Source organism: Phacochoerus africanus, chromosome 10, assembly GCF_016906955.1.
Source record: "Phacochoerus africanus isolate WHEZ1 chromosome 10, ROS_Pafr_v1, whole genome shotgun sequence".
In the NCBI taxonomy this organism is placed as follows: Eukaryota; Metazoa; Chordata; class Mammalia; order Artiodactyla; family Suidae; genus Phacochoerus; species Phacochoerus africanus.
Genome location: NC_062553.1, coordinates 85,147,096 through 85,163,707, shown reverse-complemented (window position 1 = coordinate 85,163,707; position 16,612 = coordinate 85,147,096). Strand labels below are relative to the sequence as shown.

The window sequence follows — 16,612 nt, the reverse complement described above, 5'->3', positions numbered from 1 at the left end:
ATGGCACAGATCCCACGTTGCTGTGGCTCTGGCGTAGGCTGGCGGCTACAGCTCCGATTAGACCCCTAGCCTGGGAACCTCCATACGCCGCAGGTGGGGCCCTGGAAAAGACAAAAAAAAAAAAAAACACAGAGAGAAGCTAAAGTTGGTTTAACACACAAAAATAAATTAAGGGGTACTTCACTACACTAAGAATAAATAAGTAAAACATTTAAGCATCTCAAAACACACCAAAAAGAAAATGTTTGACTCAATCCAACATCATTCATGGTAAAAACAGAAAATTTATCAATAGAAGGAAAATTCCTCAATCTGATCAAAGGCATCTATGAAAAACCTACAGTTAAGATCATACTTAGTGGTGAAACATTAAACACTTTTCCCTTAAGAATGGGAACAAAAATCAGGATTTCCACTGTTACCAGATCTATAATGCAATACTAAAACTCCAACTTAGCCAGTACAATAAGGAAAAATAAAATGCACAATGACTGGAAAAGGAAACATAAAACTTTCATTATTCACATAGAACATGATTATGTATTTTACAAAACTCTATGGAATCTATAAAAAAAATCCTTTAGAACTAATCCGTGAATTTAGCAAGGCTGCAGCCTTGGATACAAAGTCAATATACAGAAATGAGTGTATTTCTACCTATTAGCAAATAAAATTAAAAACTCTATTTTTAAAACAATACCTTCTACATTAGCACACAAGATCATATACCTAGAAAGAAGTCTAAAAATTATTATGACTTGTATATTGAGCACAAATACATTGTTGATAAAAGTTTAAAGACCTAAAAAAATAGGACGACACACATACCATAATCATAGATCAATAGACCCACTATCATTAAAATGTCCATCTCTCCAAATTGATCTATAGATTCAATACAATTTCAATCCAAATTCCAATAGGTTTTTAAAAGTAATTGACAAGTTGTTCTAAAATTTGTATGGAAAGACAAAAGTCTTCAGAATTGGCAAAGCAAAAACAAATACCTTGATAAAAATAACAAGCTGGTTAAGATGAAGGGCTTAAAACACCAGATTTTAGGAATTTTTATGAAGTAATAACTATCATGTTATTGTCAAGAAGCTAGAGGAATAGATCAATAGAACAGAACAGAGCATCCAAAAATAGACCCTTGTGCTTCAGGAGACAGTGATTTTCCAGGTAAGGGACCAACTAAATTCAACGGAGAAAAAAGTATTTTTAACAAATAATGCTGGAATAACTAGATATACACATAGGAGAAAATAAATTTGATCTCTATCTCATTTCTATTACAAAAAAAAAATAACTTGAGCTGGATCTTAGACCTAATGTAAAGACTAGAAATAAAAAATATTTTGGAGGAAAATATTAGAGAACATTCTCCTATCATAACTATGAAAGAAAAAATTTGAAATTTCTAATCAACAAAATACATCATTAAGGAAATGATTAGATGAGCCAAAGAGCAGGGAAAAAAAATCAAAACTGTAACATACTGTACCACGGTAGGGTGTAACAAAACTGCACTTGTATCCACATAATATGAGGAATTCTTAGAAATTAACAATGAAAAGAAAATTGATTTTTTTTTAATGTGCAAAACACTTGAACAGACACTTAATTTTGTCAAAAAGATGAGTGGCCTATATGCATAGGAAAAGGTGCTCAACACAATTAGTCATCAAGAAAATGCAAATTAAGATCACAATAACATACTCTTTCATACCCACTAGAATACTCAGTGAAAAGATTGACAATATCATTGCTGGTGGAGTAACTGGAACTCTCATGCATTACTAAGAGTAGGAGAATAAAGTTGTAAATAACTTTGAGGAATAGTTTCTAGAAAAGTTAAATACCTGTCTGACCCATATCTAACAATTGTAGTCCTCAATATTTACCCCCCAAAGTAAAAGCACAATTCCACACAAATACTTGTACTCAAATGTTCATAGACACCTATTCATCATTGCCAAAAGCTGGAAGCAATTAGTAAGAGAATGAATAAACAAATTGTGCTGTATCACTACAATAATACCATTCAGTAATAAAAAGCAGTGGACTATTGGGTCACAGAGCAACGTGAATGAATTTCAAAAACAGTATGTTGAGCAAAAGGCCCAAGATACAAGACAGCACATACTACGGCATTTAATTCATATAAATTTTAACAAGCAAAACAAATCTGTGTTGGTAGATTTGGGAAAGCGATTGCCTCTGGGTGTGGTGGGTGGCAAGTGACTGCAAAGGGACACAAAGGAACCTCTGGAATGATAAAAAATGTTTTACATCTTGCCTTGGGTAGCAGCCACATGGTCATATGCAATTGTCAAACTCATCAAATTGAGCACATAGGATCTTTCCATTTTATTGGCTGTAAATTATACTTCGGTGAAATTTAAATATTCTCTTTGTAAATACATATGACTTAACAATGGGTAGAAAGGTGCAGAAGTTGTTTATGAAAGTCAGCAACATGTTAGAACCCTGACTGACATCTATAAGGAACCAATAACTCCCATTTAAAACTCCATCACTCCTTTTGGGAGTTTTCCAAAAGGCCAAGGCTGAGTGAACTAACAGCTTGAAAGGACCACACACTACACTTATAAGGTAAAAACAAGGTCTGGGGTGCGAAGAGTAAAAGTACAAGACATAAATTTAGCCATTTCACAGCAAGCAATAACAACTATTTTTTCATGAACAGTAATTGGCCCTTTCATTATAAAGTTTTTTCAGACATCTGCAAGTAGTTTACACACGCTTAATTTAACTGCTTAAAATGTTTTGTTTTTTTTTCCCTGATATTTGAATACTGATTTTTCCCCCTCGATTAATCAATTCTTAGGCTCCAAATGAAAAATGCTTTTAAAGTGTCAGTTGAAGTAAAAATATCGCATTGTGTGAGTGAAAAATGAGAGAAATCCTATCAACTATGTACCAAAGTGTCACACGAAAAAAATAAAGGATCTTTGACTTGACCTATTTACATTTTCAGAATCCCAATTTCGTCATCTTTAAAATGGATACAATGATACTTGTCTCAAAGAAGTTTTATGGAGATTAAAGAAGAAATTAAAATTAAACATGGTGCTTGGTTTGATTAATCAATAATCTAATTTCTTTTTCCTTTTCCAGTGTACCATATCTTTCAAGTGGAACAGAAGGCTGGCCACAGAATTTCTTAACAGGTATAGACTTAAATATCTAAGAAGTCGATGCAGAAAATTAAGCCATGTCAAAGTATACTACACAGAAAAGGGTTTTATTTTCCATGGAAAAACAGAAAAACTGAACTGGATAATTCTGCCTAGGGAATTATACCAAAACTAAATTTCTTTGGACATGTGATGCACATATAGAATAAATTTAAGGTAAATCACTCTGTCTAAAAGATACAAATGGAGAGTTGCTAGTCATTGGCAATAAAAAAAAAATGTTTTAGGACATATATCCTCATCCGAGAAATGTTCAGTGTCTAGTAGACATGAACCCGTCCAATAAGCTAAAAAATCCAACCATTTGGAGATATGGCAAACATTTATTTAACCCTAGAGCCAAAGGAATGAGGACAGTACGCCCTCCTGCAAACGAAAGCTGAAATCTAAATTTCTACCATGGGCAAAAACAGTTTTGTGACCTAATCATGTATTTGCAGATTGAAGGGGCGACCTCAAAATAGTACCGAAACAATCTTGTTCAGTACTTTCCAAAACACCATGTTGCTTGGCAGGAAAGGAAAAGAGAGAAGGGTTGGATGGTGATGTTCTTTTCATTTATAAAATTTATCCTTCCTCTGGGTTTTTGCTGTAACATATGATAGACTCAGATGCCCAGCTTGATCCCCTAGGGCTGAACATTGTAAATGATGTGGTAAAAACACTTTTGTCTATGCGTTTCAGTTTGCAAGTCTTTTAAGATAGAGCATACAACAAACAGACACCCAGAAGACATCAACTTCCAGTGTTAGAACTTGGCCTCTCATATTTCTAGCCATGGGCTTCAATTTCAATCATTAAAGTCTCCACCCAAGAGCTGGGTGTTAGAACTGCCTATTCTGAGAAAATTTGATAATTCCTTCATGGTAAGGAAAATCACAAAAAGGTCACTCTAATTTTAATTATGACCTAACTCCCTGCCTCCCTACCTGCCAAGCACTATCCATGCATCTGCTGCAGAGAGGGACTGACTACAAAGACGGGGAAGGATGAAGGATGTGGTAGAGAGAAAATAGTAGTCATTCTGAATCAACAGTTAGACTCTTCTTATCCTATACAATAATTAACTGCATTTCTGCTGAAGTTACTTAATAAAATAATGTTAGGTTCAGTTGCTTAGAGGACTACAAGAACAAGTCGATAATATCCACATTAAGGACACAGACGAAAGGTTAGCATATTTCTTTAAAAACTTTTAATATGGGAGTTCCCGTAGTGGCTCAGGGGAAACAATCTGACCAGTATCCATGAGGATGCTGGTTTGATCCTTGGCCTGCTCGGTGGATTAAGGATCTAGCGTTACCGTGAGCTATGGTGTAGGTCACAGACCCAGCTGGGATCTGGCGTTGCTGTGGCTGTGGCGTAGGTCAGCAGCTACAATTCGACCCCTAGCCTGGGAACCTCCACATGTCATGGGTGCAGCCCTAAAACTACCAAAAAAAAGAAAAATTTTAATATGATATGTATGTGAAAAAAAAAATGAGAAGGCAAAGTAACACATCTATTTGGCTGATTCCAAGTAATAATAAACTCAATAGAAAAAGACAAAGAACTTACCTGACTCAATTAATTAGTATTCAGCCAGTAGAGATAATCTCATTGTCTTGCCCTAATACGATCAATGGTTAACTTGGATCACATATTTAAACTACTTTAAAATACATGAACATAATTTGGTGATTTTACAAAACACATAAATATTCATAATCTCTTTTCTTAATCCTTAAAAGTATTATGATCTTAAAATATTTAGGTTCTTAAGCGCCCATAATTATAAACTGTACTTTAAAACCACTTGCTACCTTCCCCACTTTTGCATCCATCTCCACACACAAAAAAAAACAAAAAGCAAAACAAAACATAACAAAAAAACTTAAGAAGTAAGAGAAAGATGCCAGGATAAATACTACTTGTCTATGGGGGACTATTAGCATATTAATGAACTCTGTTTCTATTTACACTTCCATCATCAGAGCTAATTGTTAGTTATTTTAAGGAAGAAGTTATGCCTTAATTAACAGCACTTGGTAAATGAAAGCTGGTTGCATTTCTTAAGCATGTTCAAATTTCACAACTCCTATTTCACAGCAGGGATTCAAGTTTGTTCAATACTTTTATGTGATAACACCTCTGGATCAAGGAAGAAAGTCTTTAAAAGAACCTAATTAACGAGTTTCCAGAATAGAAGCCAACAAAAAGCATAATTAATGAGTATGCTAATTATGTATCCCTCAAGCATTAACATACACACACATTTTAAATGAGGCAGATTGAACTGGATAGGAACACCTTCGGTATTTAATTATTTCTAACTCTGATATTTCTAAGGACATAATAAACCAGCGGGTTCAACAATTTCATCTCTGTGGCATAGTGCTTCTTTAACTCTGTGCCTTCTATATCCTTTGTCCCGTCTACACCTTGGGACCGTTGGGAGCACTGAATTTGATCACATGCTTGGAAAAACATAAAAATCCCATAAAATCTGCATTACTTTCTCTTTCACCCTGATCATTTCTCTGCTTATCATGTCTCTGAACAGTTGTGTTACCTCCTCCCACCAGCCATTTGAACCATATCTCTCTTTTCTCTAACTTTCTGACTTTTCCCCATTTCCTTCCGTTTCTCTCTTTTCTTGGTGGAAGGCAAAAAAGAAAACAAAACAAAACAAAAAAACATGCCTTAGGTTTTGTGCATAGCCTTTGGTCCTAATCGCAGTTCATTCCTCTTCCACATTATTTCATAAATTAAAGAAGGAGTTCCCATTGTGGCTCAGTGGTAATGAACCCGAAAGTATACATGAGGAGGACATGGGTTCGATCCCTGGTCTCACTCAGTAGGTTAAGGATCTGGCATTGCTGTGGCTGTGGTGGAGGCCAGCAGCTGCAGCTCTGATTTGACCCCTAGTCTGGGAACTTCCATATGCAGAAGGCTCCACCCTAAAAAGAAAAAAAAAAAAAAGGAAAAAAATTAAGGAAAAGTAATGGAAAGGAAAAACTAAAACTCCCAGCACATACATTTTGATTATCGGTATTAACCCCAGTGTTTGTCTCTTCAAGTATTTTTATCTTCCCCTGTTCCTCAAAGAAGTCAAAAATAATAAATATAGGGCTACTTAAGAAAAAAACAATTAGTCAATATAAAAAAAGACTTTGGTTTATATTCCTTTATTTGATTTCCACTATTTATGAGGAACCATGAAGCAACAGCCAAAACTACAAGGATAATAAACTTGCACTTATTAACCTGTAGCTAATAGTCTTCCAAATATTTTATACATATTAACTTCTTTAATCCTTACAACCACCCCATCAGGTAAGTATAAATGAGGAAAGAAGGACATCAAGAGTCAACTCTCCCAGAGTCACAAAGCTAATAAGTGGAACAGACACCAGACAGTCTGCCTTCTCAACAACTCTCAGAAATAGAAACCATCACTGTTTCTATTCCAGCTAGGTGCTTTTCTTCTGCCATTTGAAAGAAAGGAACTTTTCTGGGGCTAAGATGACTAGAAATTCCTTCAGTAGAGAACGTTCGTTTCTCTATTAAATATCCCCATCTACCTATATTATATATTTTGTGGAAAAGAATGGAAGAGAAAGAAAGAATTACGAGAGAGACAGAAATGCCTAGTGAGAGCAGAGTGTAAAGGTGCATTTCCCCTCAACCAGGTATGTGTGGCTCTCCAGGCCCAGCCAGCATCCCTGTGCTTTCAGCCAGAATTCTCCCGGAAGCTACTGGCCTACCTGCCCTGGAAGTGGTTCCTGGCTTGTCCTTCACTGTGATATCACCACTGCCATAGCTTCCCTCCACCTCCCCCTACCTTGAAAATAGACAAAAATTCCTGCTAATGGAGGAGATTTAAAGAGGGCTCCCTTTAAACCACCCTTTCCCGACATCTACCAATAGCATTCTCTCCTATCCAGGGATTGTCACGGTGGTCTCCATAGACAGTGCCTGGGGACCTCATGGTCTCACTTGAATCCACTGATTCAAGTGGAGGGAAAAGTGAGACCCTGGAGGAAACCTGAAGGACAAAAGACTATCAGGACTTGACCTGACCTTCCTGTAAAAGAGGTCAATGAAAGCTTCTGCCCTAGTGCTGGCAGTTACTTCCTCCTCTGCTTTGGTGCCAGGAATATCAGAGGAACAGAGAGGGTTTTGCTTATTCAGAAGGTCAAAGCATAAAGTGTGAAAGCAGAGCACTTTATCCATCCCACTTTACCATAATGACAACATCTAGAAAGATGTGACTTGTTATTCATTCTTTTCCACTTGCTTTCTATCCACAATGTTACTCCTTCAGCAACTCCTTAAAGCAACAATAATAAAAATGTAAACCAAGACATCCAGCCAGCCTTCCCGAAAAGGAGGAAAACCCATTCTGAAAAGCTTTTGCTGCTGCTCACCAATTGCCAATGTGGCACTAAGCCAAATGAGTCTGAGGGGAAAAAAAAAAAAAATCCCAGCAAACCATAAACATAAGACTAGCATAAACACAGTACAAAGACCCTCTTTGAAAAAAACGTCAGTTAGATCGAAAACCCAAAAAAGGGAAAAGCACATTTCTTTTCCCAAAAAGTACAAGTACTTACGGTGTCATGAGACTTATCCTTGACATCATAGACTGTTAGTTTTATTTTGGTCTCCTCATAGATGGGATACTCAGATGGGAATGTGACACCAGTCAAGAACAGTGGGTCTCTTGTTCCCTGTAACAGCACAAGCAGACAACTTTGATTCAATAAGGCAGCAACTGCAGTCGACAGCATGCGGTGACACAGGAGAATGCAGAAAGTGTCTGGGTCTGTTTGCTTTTCTAGGAAATAGTTGTATTAGAAGAGAGATCTGAATTGCCAAATGATGCACATGGGGAACCACTTGGCCCTGGGCCCCAAAGTACTGACAGAGCTGCATCATTGTCAGAGCTGCTAAAATATCCTGAAAAACAATTTATTTTCACTATATGCTGAACCCTTCCTTAGGGTCAATTGTCAGTGCATGTAGTATATATTCAATGGACATAACTTGTGATTTATGCAAATAACCTAAGATCGTGACTGATCAAATTAAAAGGAAGCTATTTTCTTTTCAAGAACCATTTGGTAATCTTACGCTGTCCATTTATTTCCTGTATGCAATGATTCAATGGCAAGTGATGCTCTGATAGCGTTCATTTGTTTTTAGATGTTGAGCTGTGTTTTTTTGTTGTTGTTGTTTTTTCCCCTTAGACTGATTTGAAAACTAATGGAAGAAACTAAAGATGATGGATTTGGGGCTATGAAATGACTAGCTCAGCATGCAGTGCACAGGGTGTTTCCAGGCCGAAGAATTCATTTTTAGGGAGCTGACATCCAACATTAAATTTTATTTCTATGTTTAAATATGTATGCTGCTGAATATCATAGAGATGTTTGCTAGAGGTCTGTAAACTTGTCTATGGAAGCTCAAGTTATTCACGTATTCCTTGCTTTCTTCCTTTCACTCAACAAATACCACTTTTTGTTTGGTACTGTGTGTTAGACATTTTGGAACAGGCAGTGAATGAAAGAGTCAAGGACAACTGTATATATTCAAATAAATGTGTCAGAAGAGATCATTCCTTTTAAGTTTTGTCAATACTTTAACAAATTAAGCTGGAATAATGCTTGAAAATATTTTTCACATACATGAACAATATTACAATTTTAGCGTTCTTTCAATGATTGAATATGACTATTTTTGTTTATTAACTACAAACTGTACCAGCATTAGAACCTCAAGTTTCCCAAGGGCAGATTCAAGGCTACGTGCAGGATCTGGGCCATTCCCATTAGAGAAGTGAGTAGAGTTTAGTGTGAATCATTTATTCCCCCAACAGCACTGAGCAAGCCAGGTCTGGGGGAGGCAACTTAGGCTCTTACAGAGGAACTCCTTTTGTAAAACACGCAGGGCCCCCGAATCTAAGAAAAGCAAAGCTTGAGGAGTTCAGAGGACACTTTCTTTAGTCTCAGATGTTTAAATAATTCTCTCTCAGTCACTAAGGCTGTGAACTATGTGTGATGAGAACAAAATAATTAAAAGGGAAACACTTCCTCTTTTGAATCTGATCCAACACAATAACAAGTTTCCTCCTGACACATTTTGAGGATTATATAAGTTACAATAAATGTAAATAGGAAATTTCCCATCCATGAGTAATATTTACACCTTTTGCCTAGGAATATTACAGTGTTTAATCATCTACCTTTCTTCATAAAACATCATACTTTTAAAAAGACAGCCACAGCCAGCAGAGAATATGAAGTTTCCTCACAGTCTGAAGAATAGAGGACAAAAATGAAAAGGGAAAAACACTTAGGTTTAAAACCTCTCTGGGTACTTTAAAACTCCTCCCCCCCAAAAGAAATATTCATTCCATTTACTTTAAAATGTAAAATTTGTGCTTCCCGCACAAATTTTGGTACTCTATTCAAAGATTCAAAGTGTGGTTTTCTTTCTCTTTTCTAAAGAAAAGTAGGTCTTTTTTTAAAAAAAAAAAAAAAAAGCAAATTTTCTTTCCCCCCCCCCCCCCATTTGTTTATTCTGGTAAATTACAAAGGCGTGCTTAGTAACCTCAGGTACGCTTTCCGAAAGGACAGAGGGTAGCAGCCCAGCAGAGCTGCAGGCTATGATCTAACTTACTTCGGCTGTTTGCTCAAATCCAGAGAGCGACTGAGAGATAGCGAGAGGAAGGCAGGCGCAGCACACTCACCTCCACAATTTCCGTGCAGGAGTATCTTGTCAGACTCTGCTCGGCGGGGTGAACAACTGCGATCTGCACCAGGGTATTCAGCTTCCGATCACGGACGGGAGCCACAAGATCCTTGCAAGCTGGCAATGGCAAAGGAAAGAGAAACAGGAGAAACTAACCCTGTATCTCAGTGGAAAGCGTCTGTCCCAGGGTGGAAGTCAACTTAGCCGCGGCGCGGAATTAAATCTTCTGGGACTGGGGCTGAGTTTACAGAGGAAGTCCCTTGGAAGTACCTTACAGAAATAGGAAGTCACGTGCTGCCGAGCTGAATTGAAAATTCATTTCCACTGACCACATGTGCAGTTCTTGCAAGTCTCGACTGCTCTGGGATCCCAGCTCTAACGTGGAACTGTGCACACACAGCTCAGGGTCTTGAGTGGCTTTAATTAGTCTTTAAACCCTAGGCTTTAATTCACTCTCCTAGACTAAGTCTACGACGTTGGGCCACATCCGGGAAACTTTACAGCTGCTCCTAGTGCACCCTGGCTGCATTAGTTCAGATGTTGGAACCCACAAACTTGGTCCTTATCTATCTGTTCGCTAGAGCTGACCTCCTAGTGTCCTACACGGGGACAGACACAGGAAAGGGAGGCTGCCCTATCACAGCAGCACACAAGCCCCAGGCTAGGGGCCGGTGGGGTGGGGGGAGGTTAAAGGGGTTGTCCGTCGTTCCAGTCAGGGATCCCTGCCAAGTCCAGAGGCAGAAATGTGGGGAAAGGATGGGTTAATTCTTGCCCAGGGGCCACAAAAGTAAGAACTTTCCCTTGTGATACCAGGCTCATATTACAGACTCTCCTCACCATACCACATTTACTTGAATATTTTCTCCTCCCACACATCATTCCCACCACTTGGGGAAGAAAAATTAAAAAAAAAAAAAAAAATTCTTTACTGCCAGTCTAAGGTCTCCTCCCCCTATGTTTCCCCATCTGGCTTTGAAATGGTAATTTTACAACCTGCATTTGGATTGCTAAGGATAATGCAAAGAATCCTCACCAGGGATCAGTTAAGCAGAGCTGGTGGTTGGGGACAGGTGGAGGCTGGGACAGGGGTACTGAGAAGTAGCCCAGGATCCTGGGTTCAGAGTGGGAGTGTGCCTGGCTCTAGACCATCCACATCTCACACATCTGACCAGCGCAGAAAGGGACAGAAGGACCCATGTATTTAAGCTACATTGTGGCTCTGTAGCCCTGCACATGGCCTTCATCTCCTAGGACGGAGATACTATGGCTTAAACCTAAGACTTGAAAGCAAAGAATATTGTAAGTGTAATTATCACCTTTCCATCCTTACAAATCAGCTCATTCGTAGAAGCAGAATAGGATAAAGGCAAAAGCAGGAATTTTGGAATGGAACAGGCCTGATTTTCAGCTGGTTCTACCAGTTAAGTGATGCTGGGCAAATTATTTAACTTAACTTCTTGATAGACCTTGAGATCCTTTTATGCCTATATATTTTTCTACAAATTTTCCTTATTTAAACCACATGTCTCTAACCATACAGGAAAACTTAGGAAAGCATGCATGAAAAAAAATAACTTTTTTAGCCATCATTATTTTTGAGGCTGTTTGCCAATTATTTCTTTATTTCTCAAAATGGAGCTTTGAATTACTATTTTGATTTGACATACTAAGAACTAGAGGCTTAGAAATATTAAGTGGTCACATTTATATTACTAGAACTCTCTGGTAGTTTTCTTGCATCATACTCCAGCAGCTCCATTTCTTTTCTTGGCATACTAAATTCCTCTCCTGCACAAGGACACCTCTCTTTAGAAGACCCATTGCCATAATTCTTTATTGTCTAACCCAAGGGATCTACAATTTTAGAAAACACTGATGCAAGGTTTTGATAATATCAAGGTATCACCGGAAGGGGAAAAAAAAAAGATTTAGTCTTTACTGTTCTTTGGTGGTTATTTTGATCATTTCCTCCACTTGCCTAATGAATGTTTAATTTTATCACTCATTCTCTTGGCTTTCTCGTCACAGTATACAGCTCTCCCTCCGTTCACTGATATTGACATATATCTGTCCTTAGATTTTGAAGTTGGAGTCAATTTGTTTCAAACACATTCATCGTTGTCTACTTTCTGCTGATAGCTTCATTTTTACCTTACTAACTTATGACACATTTGCTCAAAATAAGTTACTTCTTTTCTTATTTCTTATCAGGCTTGATTGTGGGCTGTGGTTGTTTCTCAGAAGTGAGCAGCTGTTTCTTCATTTTATCAGAGAACCTCTAAGACTCAGTTCTAATAAAAACAGAAAATCTCCATTAAACTCAAATGTTCTGTCCAACTGCATTTGCAGATCCACCAGTACTGATGAAGCAAAAACAACCATAATGGCACTATCTATTTCTTTATAGTCTAGATCTAAAAAGAGGCAAAGAAAACAACAACAACTAAAGTCATGTCTTAGGCTGCCCAGATCTCTTTTCTGCCCAACAACTCAGATACTTTATTATCCCTAATTTTACGAAGCAAGACGTTAGGGAAAGACCCTGACATCAGTCAGAATCCCTGAGCTGTATTCCCCGATTCACCATTTTCTATTTATGTGACATTGTCAAACTTGATTTCTTCATCTATTTACCTATTCCTCAGGGGGAGTTACGGAAGATAATAGGCGATAAATTAGGAGATTGGGATTAATATATACATATTTATTAGGAAGTTGGGATAACATAACATATATATGTTAGTCCCAACAGGACCTACTGTTTAGCACAGGCAACTCCACTAAATATTTTGTAATAATCTATAAGGGGAGAGATTCTGAAGATACACACACACACACACACACACACAATAAATTGCTATGCTATACACTTGAAACTAACACAATATTGTAAATCAACTCTACTTCAACAAAAAGTTTTAAAGAAATCAAATACTTTTTATGAAAGGATTTCTCCAGGTAAAATAAAAGTTACTAATATCATTATACTAATATTTACCAATATCAATGCCAACACTTACCAATAGTGTTTTATTCTTCTGTAAAATGGTTTTTATTGACTTAGTCATATAGTCAGACAGCTCCTTAAAAGTGGTCACTAGCTTCAATATTTCTTTGGAAATGCCCAACCAGGACATGAGTCATCGCATTTCATAAGGTGAAACCCATACACACTCTGGATCTATACATACTGAAACCATCCCACTGGAGAGGTGATAAATCATGAGTGACTGGATTGCTCAGGGAGACATCACTCATTTGGATCACCATCAAGTCTAACCTGCACAGGAACTTTTCCACAGCCACTAAAGAAACCTGAAAACTTGTTGTCAGAAATGGAAGTATGTCCTGTTGTTCTTCCAAGTCAAATGTACGCACTGCCATTACCCACACGAAGCCACTCTAGGAGGGAGTGACCTGGGTAAATGGCCTTTCTCAACTCATAGGACTAAAAAAAATGAAATAAAATAAAAATAAAAATGCTTCCAGGTTTTGCTTTGATTGTCGTGTTTAATTAAAAGTTCTTGACTCACATGGGTAGTAACAGAGGAATGACGCTTTGCAATCATGCATTCGTCAGTGGATTTTTACTTTTATTTCTGCCTTTTTACTGGCTTTGTTTTGGACTCGGTGACTTAAAAGAATTTTCAGAGCCCAGTGGGGGTTAAACATACAAGATATTGGTGGGTTGGGATTCAAATGTGTTTGTGTCCACTGAATTGACTACTTTTTAATGAAAAAAGGAAAAATGAAAAAAAATGAGTAATTTTTCAAGCTATAATTTAAAACTTTTCCTTAGGGAAAAAAAAAATAGCAGAGTCACAAGTGACTATTTTTCCTGTTAACTTTGCTATAGTAACTGGCCACACAGAGTTCACTTTCCACGGTCAGTGCTGGTGAGTGAGATGCTCACAGGCATCACAAACTCAGCTGTGTCCAGGACTCAGACAGCTCCTGCTCTGCCAGAAGGGAATCCTCAATAGAAGTATAGTGATAAAACTAAATGCAGCTTCAGTATCCCTCCAGGGGAGGGCTAGGCACTGAGCAAACTGGAAATCCATGCTCTGGCCAAAGAGAGGCCTGCCGTTCAAAATCACTGCCTGAAGAAATAAAAGCCCATGGTGGCTTGATTTGAGGATTTGTCCAAAACCTGAAATCCTGGCCACTGTGTCAGCTAAATCTGTATGCCTATCTCAAATATTTGAGAACCCAGAAGCTAAAGGACAGAGGTTTTCAGATTCCTGTTGAGTTAATATTCTATCTATTCCAAAATAATGAAATAATGTTTTTACAAAATATCTATCATTTCCTTTACTTGATATTTATTTTGTTAATTTTTTAAATTGAAGTATAGTTGAAGTTCCCTCACGGTGCAGTGGGTTAAGGCTGTGGGTAAACCAGCTTTACCACAACAGGTTCAATCCTTGGCCTGGGAACTGGGAACTTCCACATACCTCGGGTGCAGAAAAAAAAAAAAAAAGAATTATAGTTGATTTACAATTTTGTGTTAGTTTCAGGGATACAGCCAAGTGATTCAGTTACACACACACACACACACACACACAATTTCAGATTCTTTCCTTTGTACATTATTACAAAATATTGAATATAGTTTTCTGTGCTGTATAGTAGGTCCTTGTTGGTTATCTATTTTATATATAGTAGTATGTATGTTAACCCCAAACTCCTAATTTATCCCTCACCCTTTCTTATTTATTTTATTTTATTTTATTTATTTATATTTTTAAGTCCACACCTGCAGCATATGGAAGTTCCCAGAATAGGATTGAATTGGAGCTTCAGCTGCCAGGCTGTGCCACAGCCACAGCAATGCAGGATCCCCAACCCACTGAGTGAGGCCAGGATCGAACTTCCATCCTCATGGACCCTAGTCAGATTCATTTCCGCTGAGCAACAGTGGGAACTCCTCCCTTTTCTGCTTTTGCAACCATCCTTTCTGAATCATGTCAAGTCTATTGAGTCCAAACAGCCATTCTATCACTCTAGCCAACTTTGGCTAGAAGCCCCAAAAGTCTCAACTCTTCTATTAGAGAGTTCAGTCCCAGCAAAAATCAATTTGAAGTAGAACACAACTGTTGGTTCAGGTGCCTTTAATTTAGCAGCACTGGCCAAATCCTAGTGTTTCTAAGACCTGGACTGGATATGAATAATGCAAATTGGATATAAAGTATGCAAATAAGCAGAGCTGCCTACCATATGCTTTCACATGGGCAGTGGCCTGAGCCACTGAGGCAGTACAACTTCAAGATCAGCTCCATGCAACTGTCTCTTTTCCTTAAGAACTCTTTCTTTTGTGAAATACAAGTCATGTTTCTTGACCCACTCCATTTCATCTCTCATGTTTATCTTCTGCCATTCAGAAAAAAGCAATGGCCACAAGCAGAGAAGGTGGAAGAGGGGTACTTGGGCAACAATTCCCACATCTCTACAATTCTGTTTTAAAATTAGCCCAAGGAAAGTTGGGCTTAGAGGAGAAACCATACAGTAGAACAAATAGAGGCTAAAGAAAAAAAATTTAACTCGGGATAAAATTGTATTCGAAATCACGATCTAGCCTAAGGCGTTGTGTGACTTTGGATAAATGATTCTATCTCTTCCCACCTCTATTGTCTTATCTATAAAATGGAATCAAAAGGACAAATTTCATAGATTTGTTATAAATGTTATATGAAGTAATATATATAGCATGCTATGCACATTAGAGGCCCTTTTTTATTAAGTTTAGTAGGAATATTGTCATACACTAACACAAAAATGGATTTTATCTAGTTAATATTCTATAGTAATTAAACGCTCAAGATATTTCGGGTTGGTCCTGATTTTGTAAAACCTTATTCTTTTTCAATAAAAGCATTTTATTAAGTCTATACTGGTGGATTTTTTGGTACCTTCTTGTTTTCATATAGAAAAATACAAAAAAAAAATTTAAACCCCATACTGGATTATTTATTAATCTTGGAAATCATAGGTATCATTAATATAATGCCTTCTGTGAAATCAGATGTGCACATTTAATTTCACCTCTGAACAGGCACTTCTAAATGAGAAGCCAAATAGCAGAAAGCCTTATTTATTTTCTGTCTGCCGTCAGGTGTACTACACATAAATGGTAAACGCAACCTCTAAGCAGGGATTTATCTGGGAGGTTAGTGTTCCTTTACTTAGAGAAAGCTGGTCCACAGGCAGGCATGTCTGAACAACTGAGAATTCCCTGACCCCTTGGGAAGAACAGACTTGCTCCTCTGTTCCGTTCATCCCTTCATCAAAAAAGGAAGACTGTGAATGCTAATAAAGCTTCTTTCCTTGCAATTAAAAATAAATGTTACAGCTCAAATCCATATAGTCTGATAGAAACAAGAAGTTTCCTCTGACAAAAGTTCATTTCTTATATCTGCCTCCCAGACTCTTCATAGGAAAAATGGAAGAGAGAAAGCCATGCCCCTCAAGGGCAAATAGGCAGAGTACGGAGGATGGAGGGCATCTTGAACAGAAGAGTGGCCTGATCCAAACAGGGATTTAGGGAAATAACCATCTAGCTCCAGGCTCTCTCTCCTACTAGCACTCTTCTTATTTTGCCATTCCTAAGCAAATTGGCCATTTCCCTAAAGCTGTGGGTAAAACTCTTTCTGCCTAGA

The 16,612-nt window shown here is 37.7% G+C and overlaps 1 protein-coding gene across 5 annotated transcripts in view; it reads right to left on the bottom strand.

Moving 5' to 3' along the window:
* Window positions 1-16,612, bottom strand: part of INPP4B (inositol polyphosphate-4-phosphatase type II B) — a 694,433-nt gene that overhangs the window by 304,985 nt on the left and 372,836 nt on the right. For all 5 annotated transcript variants that reach the window (XM_047798897.1, XM_047798899.1, XM_047798894.1 and 2 more), the window contains 2 exons: window positions 9,955-10,073; window positions 7,817-7,933 (listed from right to left, as the gene is read on the bottom strand). In XM_047798897.1, the coding sequence (XP_047654853.1) occupies window positions 7,817-7,933; window positions 9,955-10,073 (236 nt within the window). The remainder of the gene's footprint in view (window positions 1-7,816; window positions 7,934-9,954; window positions 10,074-16,612) is intronic.